Source organism: Aphis gossypii, chromosome 2, assembly GCF_020184175.1.
Source record: "Aphis gossypii isolate Hap1 chromosome 2, ASM2018417v2, whole genome shotgun sequence".
NCBI classification, from domain to species: domain Eukaryota; kingdom Metazoa; phylum Arthropoda; class Insecta; order Hemiptera; family Aphididae; genus Aphis; species Aphis gossypii.
In genome coordinates this window covers 34,131,957-34,149,307 of record NC_065531.1, presented here as the reverse complement: position 1 = coordinate 34,149,307, position 17,351 = coordinate 34,131,957, and the positions used below count along the sequence as shown (strand labels likewise).

The following is a 17,351-nucleotide window of genomic DNA, read 5'->3' as shown; positions in this document are numbered from 1 at the left end:
TAGCATGAAATTTGGAAATTTTAAAATGTCTAGATAATGTATCTAAGTACGAAATGTTCTAATTAGTCAAATCAATGTTATAAACATATTATACTCCCAATATAACATTATTAGACAAGCTATTTTCAATAGTTTATGAATTTAATACGAGGATGGTAACATAATAGGTATTACTTGTAAGCTAAAAATATTTTTATTGGATTTACTACTTGTAAAAAAATATAATCATATAATTTATATAAATTATTCACTCCAATAGTTTTAATGAGAGAGCCTATATAATAATATTATATATCATTTATTGTTATATAGACTCTCTAGTTTTAATTAATTCAAAATCCTTACATTTAATTTATTAATTTTTGTTAAAATTAACAAAGATGAGTATTTTAAATCCTGTTTTACGAGGTTGTTAGATAATACAGAAAATAAGATAAGATATTGTCTAATTAAATTGGAATTAAAATCATATAACTAATTGTTATTACTTATTGGATATTAATAATTTTATTTATTTATTAAAGAAGTGATAAAATATTCAGTTAAATAATTTAATGAATATTTTAAATATTCGATAAAATCGAAATAAAATTGATAATTAAAAAACACAATATAATAAATTATTTGATAAATAGTTTATTAAAAAGCAATGGGTGATTATTTGATTTATTATTATTTTTTTTATTTAAGAGAACTAACGTATTTGGTTTGTTTTTAACAATAATTTACGGAGAGTTGATAAATTCATTTTTAAATTCACAGAAACAAAATGTAATTTTATTGATTTCATATTGTTGATTTGAATTTAACTGTAAAAGAATAGCTATTGCTTTATATCATCATAGTAAGTTTTATGGTTCCCTGCACACAAATCGCACTTGACAAGCTTATGCAGATATTGTGTACATAAGTTTAACTACATTGAATTTTCCACAAAGTGATTGATGTATATTATGAATTATTTCTTAAAAATGTTGATATATATAATTTATGCTTTGTAGTTATCTTATCGAAGTAGAATTCTTAATTTTAAACATATTTTGTTATCATGATTATATTTTTACAAAAACAAATACATTATTTGATTATGTTGGTCACTCAAATATATAAGTATAATTTATTTTTAAGATCAAATAAAATAATACTATAAATTAAAAAAAAAATAGCAGTTTTTTAAACAAAATAAAAAACCATGGATAAGGAAAAGTATGTTAATAATTTGTACTTTCGACCACAATTAAAAAAGAATATTAACTTTTAAATAAAAATTATTCTAAAAATGAGCACCAAATTCAATAATCATTTCATTAACTTATTTAATTTATGTACCTATATCAGTCATTGTACATGACGTAGAGAATTTAGGTATAAGTATTATTTTTTTTTCATACCTATTTTATATTTTAATCAGTTTCTATTACAGTTTGATCATAATATAAATAGATTGATAGTAATATATCCTATCCATCTTTTATTTGAGTCGGTCAATATACACTTTTGAATAAATCTACTTTTATAATAGGTATTATATATTTATCCAGCGTAAATAATAAAATTCAATGGAATTATATTATTGTGTTTGTGTTATTTTCATTTATCTTAATATGATAAAAACAAAAATTATTTATAAACTTATTTATTTATAAAAATATTAAATGATTGTGTTATTTAGGGACGCAGCTTTATATAAATTTGACATAAATAACATTTTTTAGAACAATTTTTGTTACTTTATATTTTAAATTGTACCAATATGACTAAAAAATTTGAATTAAGTTTAAAAAAATATTCGTTGGTCGTAATTAAAATAATTGAAACAAATCAAAATGAAATCCTCAATCATGAGAAATTATGTTTTGGTTATAATTTAAAAAGTAAAATGCTTTCGTTTAATAGTTATTATTATAAATTTAATATCTGTTTTCGTTTTTTTTTTTTTTTTTTAATAAAGCTTATTAATTTATTTTAGTATTTTTCTACCTTGCTATTTTACATAAAATTATGTAATGTATTCTATTATATATATATATATATATATTTTTAGATACCTACTTTTCATTCCTTAATGTTATACACTGCCTTGCTGATATACCAATAATATTTGTAAAATACTCTGTGGTGTCAAAAAATATATTGATCAACTACAATTTCTAAATAATCTTATATTTAAAGTGAAAAGGATTCATAAGAACCATACATTGAGTTAAAAAAAAATGAATAAAGGTTTTAAAACATCAATTTAAACATTAAAAAGTTAATTTTTTATGAATAAAATATAATAAATAATATATATGTATATCAATATTCAATTAATCATCAGTTATATTATAAAATTGTATTCGTTTTAATAATAATTATTTGTGATAATGTAAACATGTATGTTAATAATTTGAGATACTATGTTAACTTAGGAGGATTTAGCTTTTTGTATTTGTATCAAGCTTTATAAGGATTAATACTCAATCAAATATATTATTTGTACCTGCATACACATCAATTTATTTGTTTATTAAAATCTGTTTTTTTTTTTAAATTGTTGGTATGTTGTATTTTATATTATTATTTTTTCCGAGATGATTTTTTGTTGTTTATGAAGCTTTGACATAAACCATATTTTTATATTTTATATTAATTATTATGTATAAATATAATATACAATTAATATACATATTATATTTACTGAGGAACTTTAAGTTAAAATATGAAGTCTTTGAAGATTTTATTTTAACATTCACTAAAGCATACCAAACATTGCGAAAATTCTACAATAATTAGTAGTTCTTAATTATTTTTTGAATTATTAAGAAATTCAAATAATGATCAATTTCAAAGTACCATTTGTATATTTTTAGTTTAAAATAAACGATACTATTGAAATTATATTATACTACATATTTCAACCAAACGAGAAATCATAGTAAAATAAAAAAAAATTGTATATACATTTAATATTAAATAAGACTTATATACTCCATACATTTTCTAACTATATGATAAAAAATAATATATAATTAATGACGTATATCATCAAATTAAATAAAATACACCAATATTCAGTACAATATTGTCATTAGAATTATTTAGTTTGTCAGTGTTAAATTATTATTGTAAGTACTTAATATGAAAAACTATGACGTGGATTGTGTTATCGTCTTTAATTATTGCAAAATTAGTTATAAATTGTAATTTTAATTAATATAATTTTAATAGTTTAATAAAGATATCACACATTAATTATATTATTTCGTATCAGTCATTATAAGGTAATACTAGTCTGAAATTAATCAATTTATTTGTAATTTTTTATCACAGGACTTCACCAGCTAGTAGAAGCAATTTAATCGTACCATAAATAACGCGCTTGTATTATGAAAATTAAGCAGTTCTTAAGCTTTTTAAGCAGATAAATTTGTATAACATTGTTTTATATTATCGTTCATTCTAGCCACTTTTAGGGATATATCATCTGTGCTCAATTATATAATATTTAAAAATTTTGTCAATGCATTTAATACATCCATTGTTCTGGTTATATATTTTATAGAATATACTAGTGTATTATATTGAACCATCGATCAGTTGTATTAATTAATACTATTAAATAGTTGACAATTATTTTAAACTTTTTTTTGTGATGTTAATTATATTAAGTAACGAATTACGTAGAAGTATATTGATGCACAAATAAGAATAATACAACTATTTAAATACTATACATGATGTCGTGTACGGTTTATATTACTATTGTTGTGTAGATTGACATTAGTGGTAAATTTGATTGAGTCTTTTATAGCTTTTTTAGTTTCTCATTTTATATTGAACAATCGTTCAATTGTATTAATAATTATTTTTTTAAAGTTGAAGTTCATTCAATATTAAACTATTGTTATTGTATTTACCAACAAAATATTATTATAATATTTCTCTTTAACATTTTTTTTTTTATTATTTTTTCATACATCGTACCTATAACAGAATATTTATTTATGTACTAACGAACATCTTCAACAACAGCATAAGTGCATTCTTGGATCCATTAAAGAACTAAACACTGCGTGTACTAACACAATAATATAAATATATTTTAGTATAATATTAATATGACTATCTCATAAAATTTGATAAACACATATTCCCAAATGTCACTTTCTACATTATTATTCAAGTTACAACACAAGTAAAATATTTAATTGTATTATTGTTGGGTTAGTACAATGGTCATTGGTACAACTAGACCTTTGTTACAATGGGTAATTAAGATTCACTAGTCTTATTATAGAACGTATTTACGTGAGGGGATTTTCGTTAAATTTAAAAATAAATTAACAATTATTTTTTTTTTTTAAACATCAATTTAATTTATTTTTAAATTTAACGAAAATACACATAGCGTAAGTTCTTAAAATATCTTGTATAGTGAATATATAGCTAATCAAATAATATTTCAATTGAATATTAAAAACTACTTTCATTCATATATTTATTATAATATTCAAATGGCGATCCTTTTTTTCATTTGTTTTTTTCTCGATGCATTTCTAAAAATGAACTTTCACAAAATGCACAGTTAATAAATAATATTAATTACACAATTTGTAAAATATGATAAGAACTACTGCGGAATTAAAAAAAATATTATTATTACAAAAATTAACTATATTATTACTATAATATAAAATAAATATAGCTAACAATTTCATTTGATGCTAATTTATAGCCAGTACCTATGTATGTATGCATGGGTTCTTCCCGAACCTAGTTTATCCAATAATAACATTACAGAATACCTTAAAACATGCATTTTTTTAAATTAAATTGTTCTTACCGTTCGCTCTCCTAAATTTCGAACACGACAATGAAGGTAAGCTGTACTACCTAACGGTACAGTGAGGTTAGTTTCAGTGGTATTGTCCAAAAGTGGCTCTGTGAGCTTTTGAAACTCATCGACGCTTGAATACCATAATTGTTGCCATTCTGTGTGACCAGATCCTCCTGGTTGTCCACTTTTACTTTTTGGACTGGAAATTTCTCGCTTTTCTATAAATAAATATAAAAAAAAAAAAGTTGATATTTTAACTTATATTGAGATGTACTAAATTGAAGAACAACTTAAAATATTGAAATTGATAAAATCTTTTGATTAAAACTAATTTTTCTAATAAATAATTAAATATCGATTTAAGATGCATAATATTATTATACATTTCGATAATATTTTAATCTAATAATATAGCTTTTAAATAATCATTATTATTTTTTGTTTATTGTATCAAATTATTAAAATACAACGTTTGAAGTTATAAGTAAATTATAATCATACGATTTGAATTTAAAAAGGAAATAATTTAGCTATATTTATGTCTGAACATAGTATTATAGGAATAATTTACTTAATCAGTCATGTATAATAATTTGATATGATTTAACACAGGACCTCTAACTAAACTGTTATACCTAAGAGTTTTTTTATAAATGTAATTATTCAACCTATTAAATATTTTACTTTAAGACATAAAAAACAAATGCACCGATATTAATTCATTAAATATTCAAAATAAATTAAAAATGAATAATCAATATAGTATTAATTAGTAATACATTTTAAATTATAACACATCATTTATACCAAACAAGGATGCATTTTTTTATTTCCATAAGCATAATGTTAAAAAAAAAAATACATCCAAATGTATTGTATTTTAATAACAATTATTTTTAAACACGAGAATACTCTCTAATTTTTATTATTTTTATTCTGATTTATAAATCATAAACGAAGTAATTGAATTTCAAGCATCCATCGTCAATTGTCTCACCATACCTTCTCCGTTTAAATGGAATTCAATCAGACAACGTCAAAAGCAATCTCATTATTGAGGACATTTTCAGCTCGGTTTGAATGGAGATAGCAAAAAAATAAAAAACCTACTTCATTACGAAATGACGCGTAGGCTCGATCGATCCATTTTCCCGGGATTTAATTTTTGTTTGAGTTAGAAATGTAATCGTCATTTATAGATCATTGAGTTTCTTCACAACATCATGTCATTGTGTATAATTATATTAATTGACATAAAATTATGAATTAACATAAGTACTAGCTTTGAATCTATAAAAAAAATGTTGAAGTTGTGGCATTTAAGTTTTAAAGAGATACTTAAAGAAATTAAAATAAGTGGAATTAAATAACATTTTTCTTAATAGTAATTAATAATAGTGAAATACAAAATACACATATTTCAAAATATTTTTAAGAAATAGGTGATGTTAGAATTCTAGGACTACTGAATGGTATCATTATACATTGAAATTGCTGCAATATATATTCATCAATAAAAGTTCATACAGTATTAGTTTGTAACGTATGGTGACGATTATTATCGGACTTAATATCACTTATATAGGGAGTATAACATAATATTTCATCAAAACAATTACAACGTTGTTCATAATAGTAAAATTGAGAAGCATACATATAGAACGTATTAAGTTATATTAATTTAAATTGAGATTTTATTTAGTTTATTATTCATCTATAATATTTTTTTTTTCTAAATGGATAAGCTGATGAAAAAAAATATTAAAATAAATCGAATTTATTGAAAATATATTTAATTATATAATGATATCTAAATAATAAAGTATCATATACGAGTATATATATATATATATAAATATTTTTTAGTTGTATTTTCATACAATTTTATTCACTTATTCACACGTTTGACAGTTATATATTATTATAATACTACAGAATTTTAATAGTTTTTAATAATACGGTATTTATTGCTTATCATATATGATTGTTTAATGTATATACGTTAATTATTATTAATTATTATGTATAGTTGTAAGTTAAGATTAAGTTAGAAGTTTTAGTTTATTAAATATAACCTCACCTGTAAACATTGTTTATCTTAATTAAAAAATTATACGATATCACGTGAGTAAATCATTGTAAAAGACGTATGCAGTAATCAGTTAAATTTTTGTTATAAATAGTGCTCAAGCTAAATTTTGTAATTTAATTGGCCCATGTGTGCGTTATATATTTTCCTGTATTTATCATGTAAGTAGTCACTAAACTGCCACAAATGGATTTTAGATATATTTGGTTTTGTAATTGGATAAAAAGTAATAATCGATAAGCGCGTTACCCATGTATTAAAATGTAAATATGTCATACTTCAAACATCGGCATGAAAAAGATTGGATTTACATTATATTTTTATCATAATAAATAGTAAGGGTACTGAGTTTCGTTTAAATTATGTAAGAGTTTAGCAAAATTATAAACTATAAAATGTAAAATGTACCTTAAATAATACATAGTATACACATGGAAATAAAGTGATTTAGCTGCAGTATAATAAAAAATAAAAATGCATAATATATTGCTTGCCCATAAATCTACGAAAATAGTTTAACATACAAGCAGCTCTTTTCAAGTTATTTATAGCAGGTTGGCAGGAAATATTGCAGTCATGTCACTCTAAACTTGCTATAACTTTAATGTAATAATATGTGATATTTCTTTTTATGAATCACTGTTATCGTCACCAGAATGATTTTCACTGAAATTTCACTGAAATTGCAGCCGAGTAATCATTAAGCTTGCAAAAAATAATGGCGTAATTGTTTTAATAATAAATATACCTAATTCTTTACTGTTTATTTCCAAATAACTTTTGACACTAATACATAGGTATATATATTATATATATATTAAATATTTATAATATAGGAGGCATGTATTTTATTTTATTAATTTTTTTTTTTGACTTCTAAAATGATTTTCTAAACTATAAAATTATATTAGTTTATGATAATTCTAACATAAAGTGGTTTAAGTATACTGTAGGCAAGTTTTGTTTTTGAAATGTTGTAAATTAGAATAGAAAAATTGGTATTACTAAATAGATAGAGATTGAAGTTATTTTTTTTAAATAAATGTATGCATCATTTATTTAAATATTTATACATAATATATTGTATGTAAGGTCAATTTAGTAAAAGTATAATTACAAGATATTAATAATCAAATAATATCGATTGTATGAAATAGTTTGTTAAAATTTTGCTGAAATTGATTAGTTATTGAATAAGGTAGCACTATTCGATTAGTAAATTAATATTATAGCCATTTGTTCGTACCGAATTTCCCTAAAATATATATTAATATCATCAAAATTGATATATTTATATATTGTTTTATTATTATGTATAATATGTATCTTTTTTAAAATCTTTTTAATTTACAACAACATTATTAATAATGCATATTTTTTACCTAATTTATACTTTCCTTTTCAAATGTTTATACTTATATTCACTTAATGACCACGTAAAAATAAAAATAATTCTCACTAAAGCTAAAGTGAAAATAATTTGAAACTGAATTACACAAGACAAGCCACATCAATAGGTTAACGGTGTAAAACTGTAAAATAAATGACTTCTAGATGAAAAGGTAAATTTAATAGTTTTACGATTTATAATAACTTTACACACAGTAATCAGTAACTTCGGATTCTTTAAATTTATTACTTATAGATAATTTAGGTCCTCACGATGCCACCATAAACAGGATGGGAATTGTATTTAACCAATTGTATTTTTTATCAACCATTTTTATATTTAAAAAACTTAAAAATCATCTTACAATGTTTTAATATTGACAAATATTCTTACCTACTTGATTTACACTTCCCTTTAACATTAATTACGTAGGTACATATTATACATAAATTATTAATTTAACTTATAAATATTTACATAACTTATTCGTTAATTAATTATTTCAAAACTTTAGAAATAATATATACATATATTTTTGACGGTAACTATGTTAGAAGTATTGAGTAAATTTTTTTTTTTACTTTTATGTTAGAATAAATTACTTAGACCTCCTTTTTACAAACAAATTATTATATAATAATAATAATAAAAAAAAAATTAAAAGTTTATTAATAGTTAATACTGTAATTATTATTGTAAGGAATTGTTACTAAGATATATTCAATACAAATAATACATGACTTAAAGTCATCATTTTTTGGTTTGTCACTAACTGAATTTATAAATAAATTTAAACGAATGTGATTCAATAACAAAATATTTTAGTATCTAAATTTATGATTTTTGACACATGCTTAAAAGTATTAGTATTTAATATTATAATACACAAAACCTTTGAACATTTCGATTCTTTCATATGTATTATATTCTTCATTATGTATATTAAACTAGTACTAACCTAATAAAGTCGATAAATTTAAAACAAACTTACACACACACACTCATATATATATATATATATACAAATAACGAATATTTAAATGGTTAATATTATTTATTTTCCTTTATACACTGTTGAATTAATCAAAAAAAAAATCTCTTTCGCGGGGTCACATTGTTTTCCTCTATGGGACTCTTCCATCATCATAATAATTACAAAGCTTAACACACCACGTGCCAGTACTATGGTGAAATGACTAATTGGCAGTAATTAAAAAAAAAACACAAAAAACAAAACAATAAGCTAAGGGCTACGGTGTAGCATTCGCATTTTTTCGAGCAATGACTGGTAAATTCTTTTTGTTTTATATTTTTTACTATGGTTTTTTTTTTTTTTTTGTAGTCCATTAACTTTAATATTCCTTTTAATTTCGTTTCTCACGCAACGGATAAAATGTTTTTCATTTAAAATAGGGTTTAAGAAGTTTTTATCGTTCATATGATTAAGGTTTTCTTATTTAATTCTAATCCAATGTTACACATTTTTGGTTATTGCTTTTATAATAAATATTATGTAATATGAGTAGCTATTAGTTTATTTGTTATAGCTGGTAAGTAAGTTATAAAGTTATAAAGTTATAAATATTATATATACAGATAAAGATCTAAAGACAAAATAATATTAATTATTCTGTAAGTACTTTACAAAAAAATAATAATGCATGGATTACAAATATAAAACAATATTACTGAATTTCAGAATACAAATGAAATACTATGTATAACTATTAGGTATATTAAATACCTACAAGATTAGACAACTCATAAGTTAGTTAACAGAAAATGTCACCTATTTGCTTTTTGAATTTCATAGTAGTATTAAAGGACAGTAGATAAGATTTCACTTTATCATTAAAACTAAATATTGATAATATCGTATAATGCATATCAATAAATAAAATATTATAGTACAATTTTCGATTCATAATAAATTATTATGTAAGATGTATTATTTTAATTATTATGATTATAAAAACAAAGCACATTTTACTGTAGACATACTTTAAGGGATGCTATTTCAAACACACAAATAATCAATATTACAATTGTACTATAAGAAATAATGAATATTATTAATTTTAAATATAAGACGACAAAATAATTTGAAAACGAATTTTATGAGTCTAAATGAGATCAGTTCATCTAAATTTAAGAAAAATATATATTTTTTCATCTGTGCTTAATTATATTTCTTCAGAAGTTGAATAACAAGAATTTTGGTGCTCAATTCATATTAAAACTGTAATTTCGCAAACTTGTTAAGATTTATTAATAGCTATAAAAAAGGGATAAGTAACCTTCATTGTTATTTTGTATAACGTATGTCGAGTACACCTCATCATTTGGTTACTATAATTAGAGTGAACAATTTGAATTAAATAATAAATTATTTTGTACAATTGAAAACAAATTTGAAGATCATGTCAGTCTAAATATCTTTAATTTGTATAATGATTATCTATACTAATAAGATTTTGTCAATAGCTGATCGTGATTTAAATATTTAAATATTTCATTTTTTTTTTTTTAAATTCCTCTTCATTATTCTTGAATATTTATTAAGTAATTGTTTTATTTCTAACCTTCTATAGTACAACTAATTTTTAATTTTATACGAAAAATGTTCTGCAAATAATTATAGTCATATTAAAATTATATATCAAATAATTTTAGTACTGGAATAAGATCATTTGGCCATAAAAAAAAAATCATAATATGTATTTGTACAACCAATACATCCATTCTGCTCGGAATCTAAATTGTAAAAAAAAATAAAATTATACTATAGGTACCAGCCACCGGGTTACTTATTACTATACTAATAACATCTGATTGATAATTTTTTTTTTTTTAATACTTAAAACAAACACATGTAATAATTTATTTTAATATTCACGTATATTGTTAAATATTTTGATTCGGAAATAAAATTTGGAAAAAGCAGCCACTCAATAGTGATACTGTATAACTTTGTCTAGGATTTATTAAAATATAGAATAATTATTAATAAAAGTAATGACATTTTTTTACAATACAAAAAAAATATTTGTTATTGAAAATACATTATTCACTATAATTAACTATTCTTTATTCCATTTTTTAATATGTTTAGATTTTAATTTTAATTTCAGGTTTAAATATACTTGTATTATTTAATATGTGGTTATTTTTACAATCATTTGTTAAATTACAATATACTCGTATGTATATAATTTTGCATAATAGGAACAAAATCAATTTTAAAATTTGTGACATTCCTTTGAAACTGTTAAGAGAACTATTGATATTTTAAAGCCCATATTCATTTTATTATTGACTATCTGACCACGATGTAAAGATTCAAGATACTGCTTTTGGTGAACTACTTGTGTGGTATAATATATTATTATCGTTTACAATGTTCGTTGTACTCGTTGACTAGAAAACGAAAAACCGAAAACGAAAATTATTTCTCCGGTTACGATAACGATAACATTATATCCGTATTTTTGACGATCATATATCATGTCATATTATATTTGTGTGCGTCCGTCCGCATAACTTACGAGTGATGTAGGCGACAAAACATCAAATTCGCTTTGGGGAGCAATTCGTAGCAGGAAAGACAGTTTTTCTATGCCTCAGCAAAAAATCAGCCGACTTAATATCGTTGATAGAATACATTTTGAACACAGCATCTCCACGAAGGTCACTTTTAAAACTTTCCAAGCAAAAAAAACGTTGCGTCTTCATTATGGGCTGCTACGAATGTGATAATAATATAACATACATATACCATCCAACACAACCAATATGATTGTACAACGTATGAAAACATCAGGAAAAAATTTAATTATATACTAATATATCCTAATGCACTTAAGTGCGTACTCATCACCAATGATTGGTGAAAGTCGTGTTTCACAGTTCGAAGGGAGTGGGTAATACGATTGTGGGAAATCGTCGGTAAACAACGGAAAAACCTTTAATATCACCGCACGACTGTGCTGTTATTGTAACAACCGTCATCCATACGTTTATTCGCTAAACACATAAATTCCAACACACCCACACCATCAACCTCAAAACCTCTGACGCACAACTCCCTTTCTCAAAGATTTGACGAGGGTTAGTCCGTACCGCATTAAGGTTGCGGTTACCACACATGTCGGATCTGCCCATACCGCGGTCGGCACATGATTACAGTAGACGTCCGATGACATTTAACCGTAATTATATTATACGACACACGATCGTATATTGTTGTATTATTCATACGCGTTCGCGAAATTACACTATAATAATATGGATAGGCACCTGTTCATATATTATGACCAACGTATATTATTGTCAAACGTATTAAATTGTTGTACACGCTTACTATATCACATCACACGACCTGAACTTGGTAACTAATATTAACTTCTTTGAACATTCACTGTTCTGAAACTATTCTTATTTATGATACACATAACTGAGATGGGCGGACGATAATTTTACGTACAAATATAGCTGATTTATATTATAAGCTAAGCTATATTAGGTTATAATTTATAAACTTTGCAAGGACGAATCGATCGTGTTATTGATTTGGATCTCTCAAGATATAGTTGTGATCCGTCAATGCTCGCAGACTCAATGGATGGTCTTTATTCCCACTCCACGTGGGTTTAAATAATTGTACCTATTGTACCAGTGAACTTGTCATCAAGACGTTTTTCTTCGCGGTGGAAAACTAACGCACAGTATAATTTGCAGTGCGCGTGCATTGTAACACACTTAACAGATATTCCAAGAAATCTAACGTCCTCAAACCATACAAATTACACTATTTAACTTAAAATAATTTTTATAACAGAGTTATACTTATTCATATATTACAATACCACCATATCGTACAGACCCATTAACCTATATATTATATAGAGTTTTGTATTTATTTTAAGAATATCACCAAAGTATATAAATACGACTAATTATTCATGACAATAAATTTGTTAAAATCAGTATGTTTTTTGAATATACCTATTAATATATTGTAAATATAAATATATCATATAGTTAATAAATATTTTTTTCACGAAGCAATACAATTTGAATGATTGTGTTAGCAATACAATATTTAAATATAGTTGTTATATTATATTATGTAAAAAATAATATAATTATTGATTATAGTCTATTCACTAGGTATGCTATAATCAATTTCCCGTACTTCCATTGTAGATCTCGTCATTTCTAGAGAAACCATATTATAACATCCCGTAAAAAGGTGAGACGAGAGCGAAAATGAAAATTTGAAGAGGTAATGTCCGTTAAGAGGGAGCAGGGATGGAAAAACGATTTGTAGACGGACAAATTAATCATTACTATGGTGAAATTGGATTGGAAAACATATCTGTGCTCGTTTCACCATCCCGCTCTCTTGCCCTTAGAACTTCATTAAAATTTCATCATCATTTTGCTTTCACAGAAACCAATTTAACAGTGTTTTATTGATCACAATTCATGCAACTACATATCTCATTCCATGAGCAATATAATATTAAATTAACTATAAATGCTGCTATTGGCATATGCCTTCTGTTTGATACACGTCCACATATTGAATATTGTATGGAATATAATATTATGATGGTGGTCAATTTTGAATCCGTGATTTGTAATAGAAATGTTTTTTTTTTTTTTAACATATTTATTTAAAAAATGTTTCAAAAGTAAATAAATCCATAATTATTATACCCAATTTGCATTCACATAAACTGCACAATCTAAATATCGTGAGATTTCTAAACACTTATAAATATTATCGAGTAATTCTATAAATGGTTTAAGGGCAAGCAAAATATATCCAAGAAAAAAAGCAATAACTGATAGTGCATCGTAAATATTTTTAAACAGATTTTGTTAGATTTAGTATTCTCTTGGATTGACTCCAAATATTTAACTCTTCATTATGTTTGCCATTCACCGCTTTTTTTTATATTAGTGATAGTTTATGTAATTTTGGCATCAAAGTATACTTTCATTGAAGTGTATTTGTTATTTTATTTTTAGTTATATTGTTCTTCTTTGTTGAAAATGGTATGTAAAACGCTCTTAAAGACAAAATAAATATCTAAGTAATACAATTTAATTCTGATTTTGTCTAAATCATTATTTTAGCTGTATTAAATTTATTTAATTGAATATACAGTTATTGTTATTATAGAGTCTCATTTTGTGATGTGACATCCTATCCTAGTAAAGCATTTATGGAACTGTATTATTATTTTCTGGGCAATATGATTATTAAAGGTTAATAGTATAATAAGACAAATGCATATAATATATATCCAGCATATTTAATTTAAATAGGAATTTTTAATTTAATTGTAGTGAATAATTTTATTAAAAATAATAATAATAATAACCTAACTTAACAATTAAATAATATAGGTAATTGTCACAATAATAATTAAAAGTAACACAATTACTCATTGAATATTATTAAATAACGTATAGATACATATACTTACATATATTTATTATTTAATAAGTAACAATTATAGCAATTTATTATTAAAATACATTATACTATTTAATCTTTATTATTTGTATTAACTTATTAGACTCGTAATGATTAGTAAATAGAAAAATATGAATAAGTGTATCTAATGAATAAACAGAATAATTTAATAACATTAAAACTTTTAAATGCAATGCATACCCAACAAACTAAACAATTAATTGAATGAATAAATTTCTATAAAAAAAATTTTCATAGGTAATAATATATTTAATATGTGTATATTGTAATATAATATTTTTCAAAAATAAGATAAGTAATTATTAACATACATATAATATATTGAAGCTAATATGTAAAAAAAAGTATTCACTAGAATATGATTTTTAAGTTTAATATTTTTTTCATTAGTTCTTCAATATATTTTATTTGAGTAATGCTTGTTAATTTTATAACTAATAGATTTTTTATTTATAAATTAGCGTAATAATACACACACATAAGACTTTTAAATTATAATAAACTAAAATGTTTTCCTTTTCTATACAGTTACATATCATAAGTATATAACATTAAATGTATTGTGATGCTTTCAGCTTCATATTATGCAATACAATACTAATGCATTAGTTAAGATATCATACATATTTATTTATTAAAAAACAGAGTTACTGTAGGTCCAAACAATCAAACATAAGTTTCACTTAACATACATTATTAAGAATATTGTATACCTATTATATAATTTACTATCTCAATGGATTAATTGACATTTTAACATACTATTAAATTGTTTTGAACTAAGAATGTTGGATAAAAAATGTACATATTAAATACATAATATACAAAATAAATAAGATCATAAAATATTTTGGTTTGTCACAAAATTAAATATTTTCAATTTATAATGTAAATATAAGACATAATCAATATTATATCATATACCATAGTACAATTTTAATCTGACATCAATAATTATAAATATTCTAGTTTTACCATTTTACCATAATAATAAGATAACTGAACTTAATCGTAAGAAAAATATCCAAGTGTATTATATACTTATCAGAGTTATCAGTGTTAGTGATGAATGATGATAATATCCGTGTTATTATACTATATTATATGATCAGTAACCAAAATATAATTTTTATAATATTTGTTGTTCGAATTTTATCAATAACAACACATAAAGATGAAATTTTTTGATAAGAAAAGACTGTTATTTTTTTCTGAATAAATTACATTGTGGTGGTTTTAGGAAATTATCTATCTATAGTTGCAATATTTTATATCTGTATCGAATATCGAAACACGGCCCATCACTAAAACGGTTGTATGGGATAGGTATTCATTTATGTTTGTTAGGTTACATATTATGTCGATATTAATCTAGACTACACAGATAAATCTTTTTCATAAATTTGTGAGGAAGAAAAAGAATAGTATTTTACTGTTATTTATATTATGTCTTACCATTCATGCTCAAATATTTGGATAATACCATTAATACTTTCAAAATTTAAAATTACCTATATTATAATATATTATAATTTACCTTTCATCTATATTTCTATTTTATTCTGAAACATTAAGTTTTATGAATTTGTTCAAAACTTTGTTAAACCTAAAAAATTACAATTTTTAAAAATTTATTTTGGTACAATATTATAAATCAGTAATATTACGTATTGTAAATTAATGTTTAACTTAATACTAAATGAAATATTTGAGTTTTAGAGTTTTCATTCACATTTCATTTATATTATATATAAATATAATATACAAAGAAATTCATAAAATAATTTGTATACATACAAATTGATTTTTGATCGAGTACAAGGCATAAGTTATAATTAATAGCATTACAAATAATAAAATAAAAATATAGATAAATGACCAATAATTTACCTAGTATTTCTGTGAAACATATGTCAATTTAACTAATCTTTAAATTCGTATAACCATATTAACTAAGCGTTTGAAATTAAATTAAATTATTAAATGTATATTTATTGTTATTTTAAATTAAAATTTATTTTATAGCAAATTAAAAAAAAATAATAATAAAATATGTATAGATTTAGTTGGATCGCATAATATATTATAAGATTTGAATATTGTAGAAATAGTCAGGTTTATAATAATATATATTTTAATTTTTGAGATTTATTAATTTAAAATTTTAAGTTATAATAATTGGTAGAAAACTAGAAAATGTACATTATATTTTAATGTATATAATTAAACCTGTTGTACGAAATTGTTGTTTTTTAATGTAACGTTAAATTAATGTACAAGTCATTCTAGAATTATCGTTAAGTTGCTTTTATAATTTATAATAATATAAAATTAATTTTTGTAGTTGATTATGCATATTTTTAACGATCATCATAATTTTACTTGGCGCTGGTTGAATTGATATTTCAAATTAAAGAATCATACTTTATTCTTAATGTGTTATTAATGTTAAATAATGTATACTATTTGTTGTGTTCATTTTTAATTGTTCTATTAAAAATACACATTAATAACCGTGTCCATTTTAGAAAATCATAACAAGATA

The 17,351-nt window shown here is 22.7% G+C and overlaps 1 protein-coding gene across 7 annotated transcripts in view; it reads right to left on the bottom strand.

Annotated features, from left to right (window-relative positions):
• Nucleotides 1–17,351, bottom strand: part of LOC114127635 (junctional adhesion molecule A-like) — a 284,156-nt gene that overhangs the window by 46,798 nt on the left and 220,007 nt on the right. For all 7 annotated transcript variants that reach the window (XM_050201995.1, XM_027991934.2, XM_027991950.2 and 4 more), the window contains one exon: nt 4,826–5,037. In XM_050201995.1, coding sequence (XP_050057952.1) covers nt 4,826–5,037 — 212 coding nt within the window. The remainder of the gene's footprint in view (nt 1–4,825; nt 5,038–17,351) is intronic.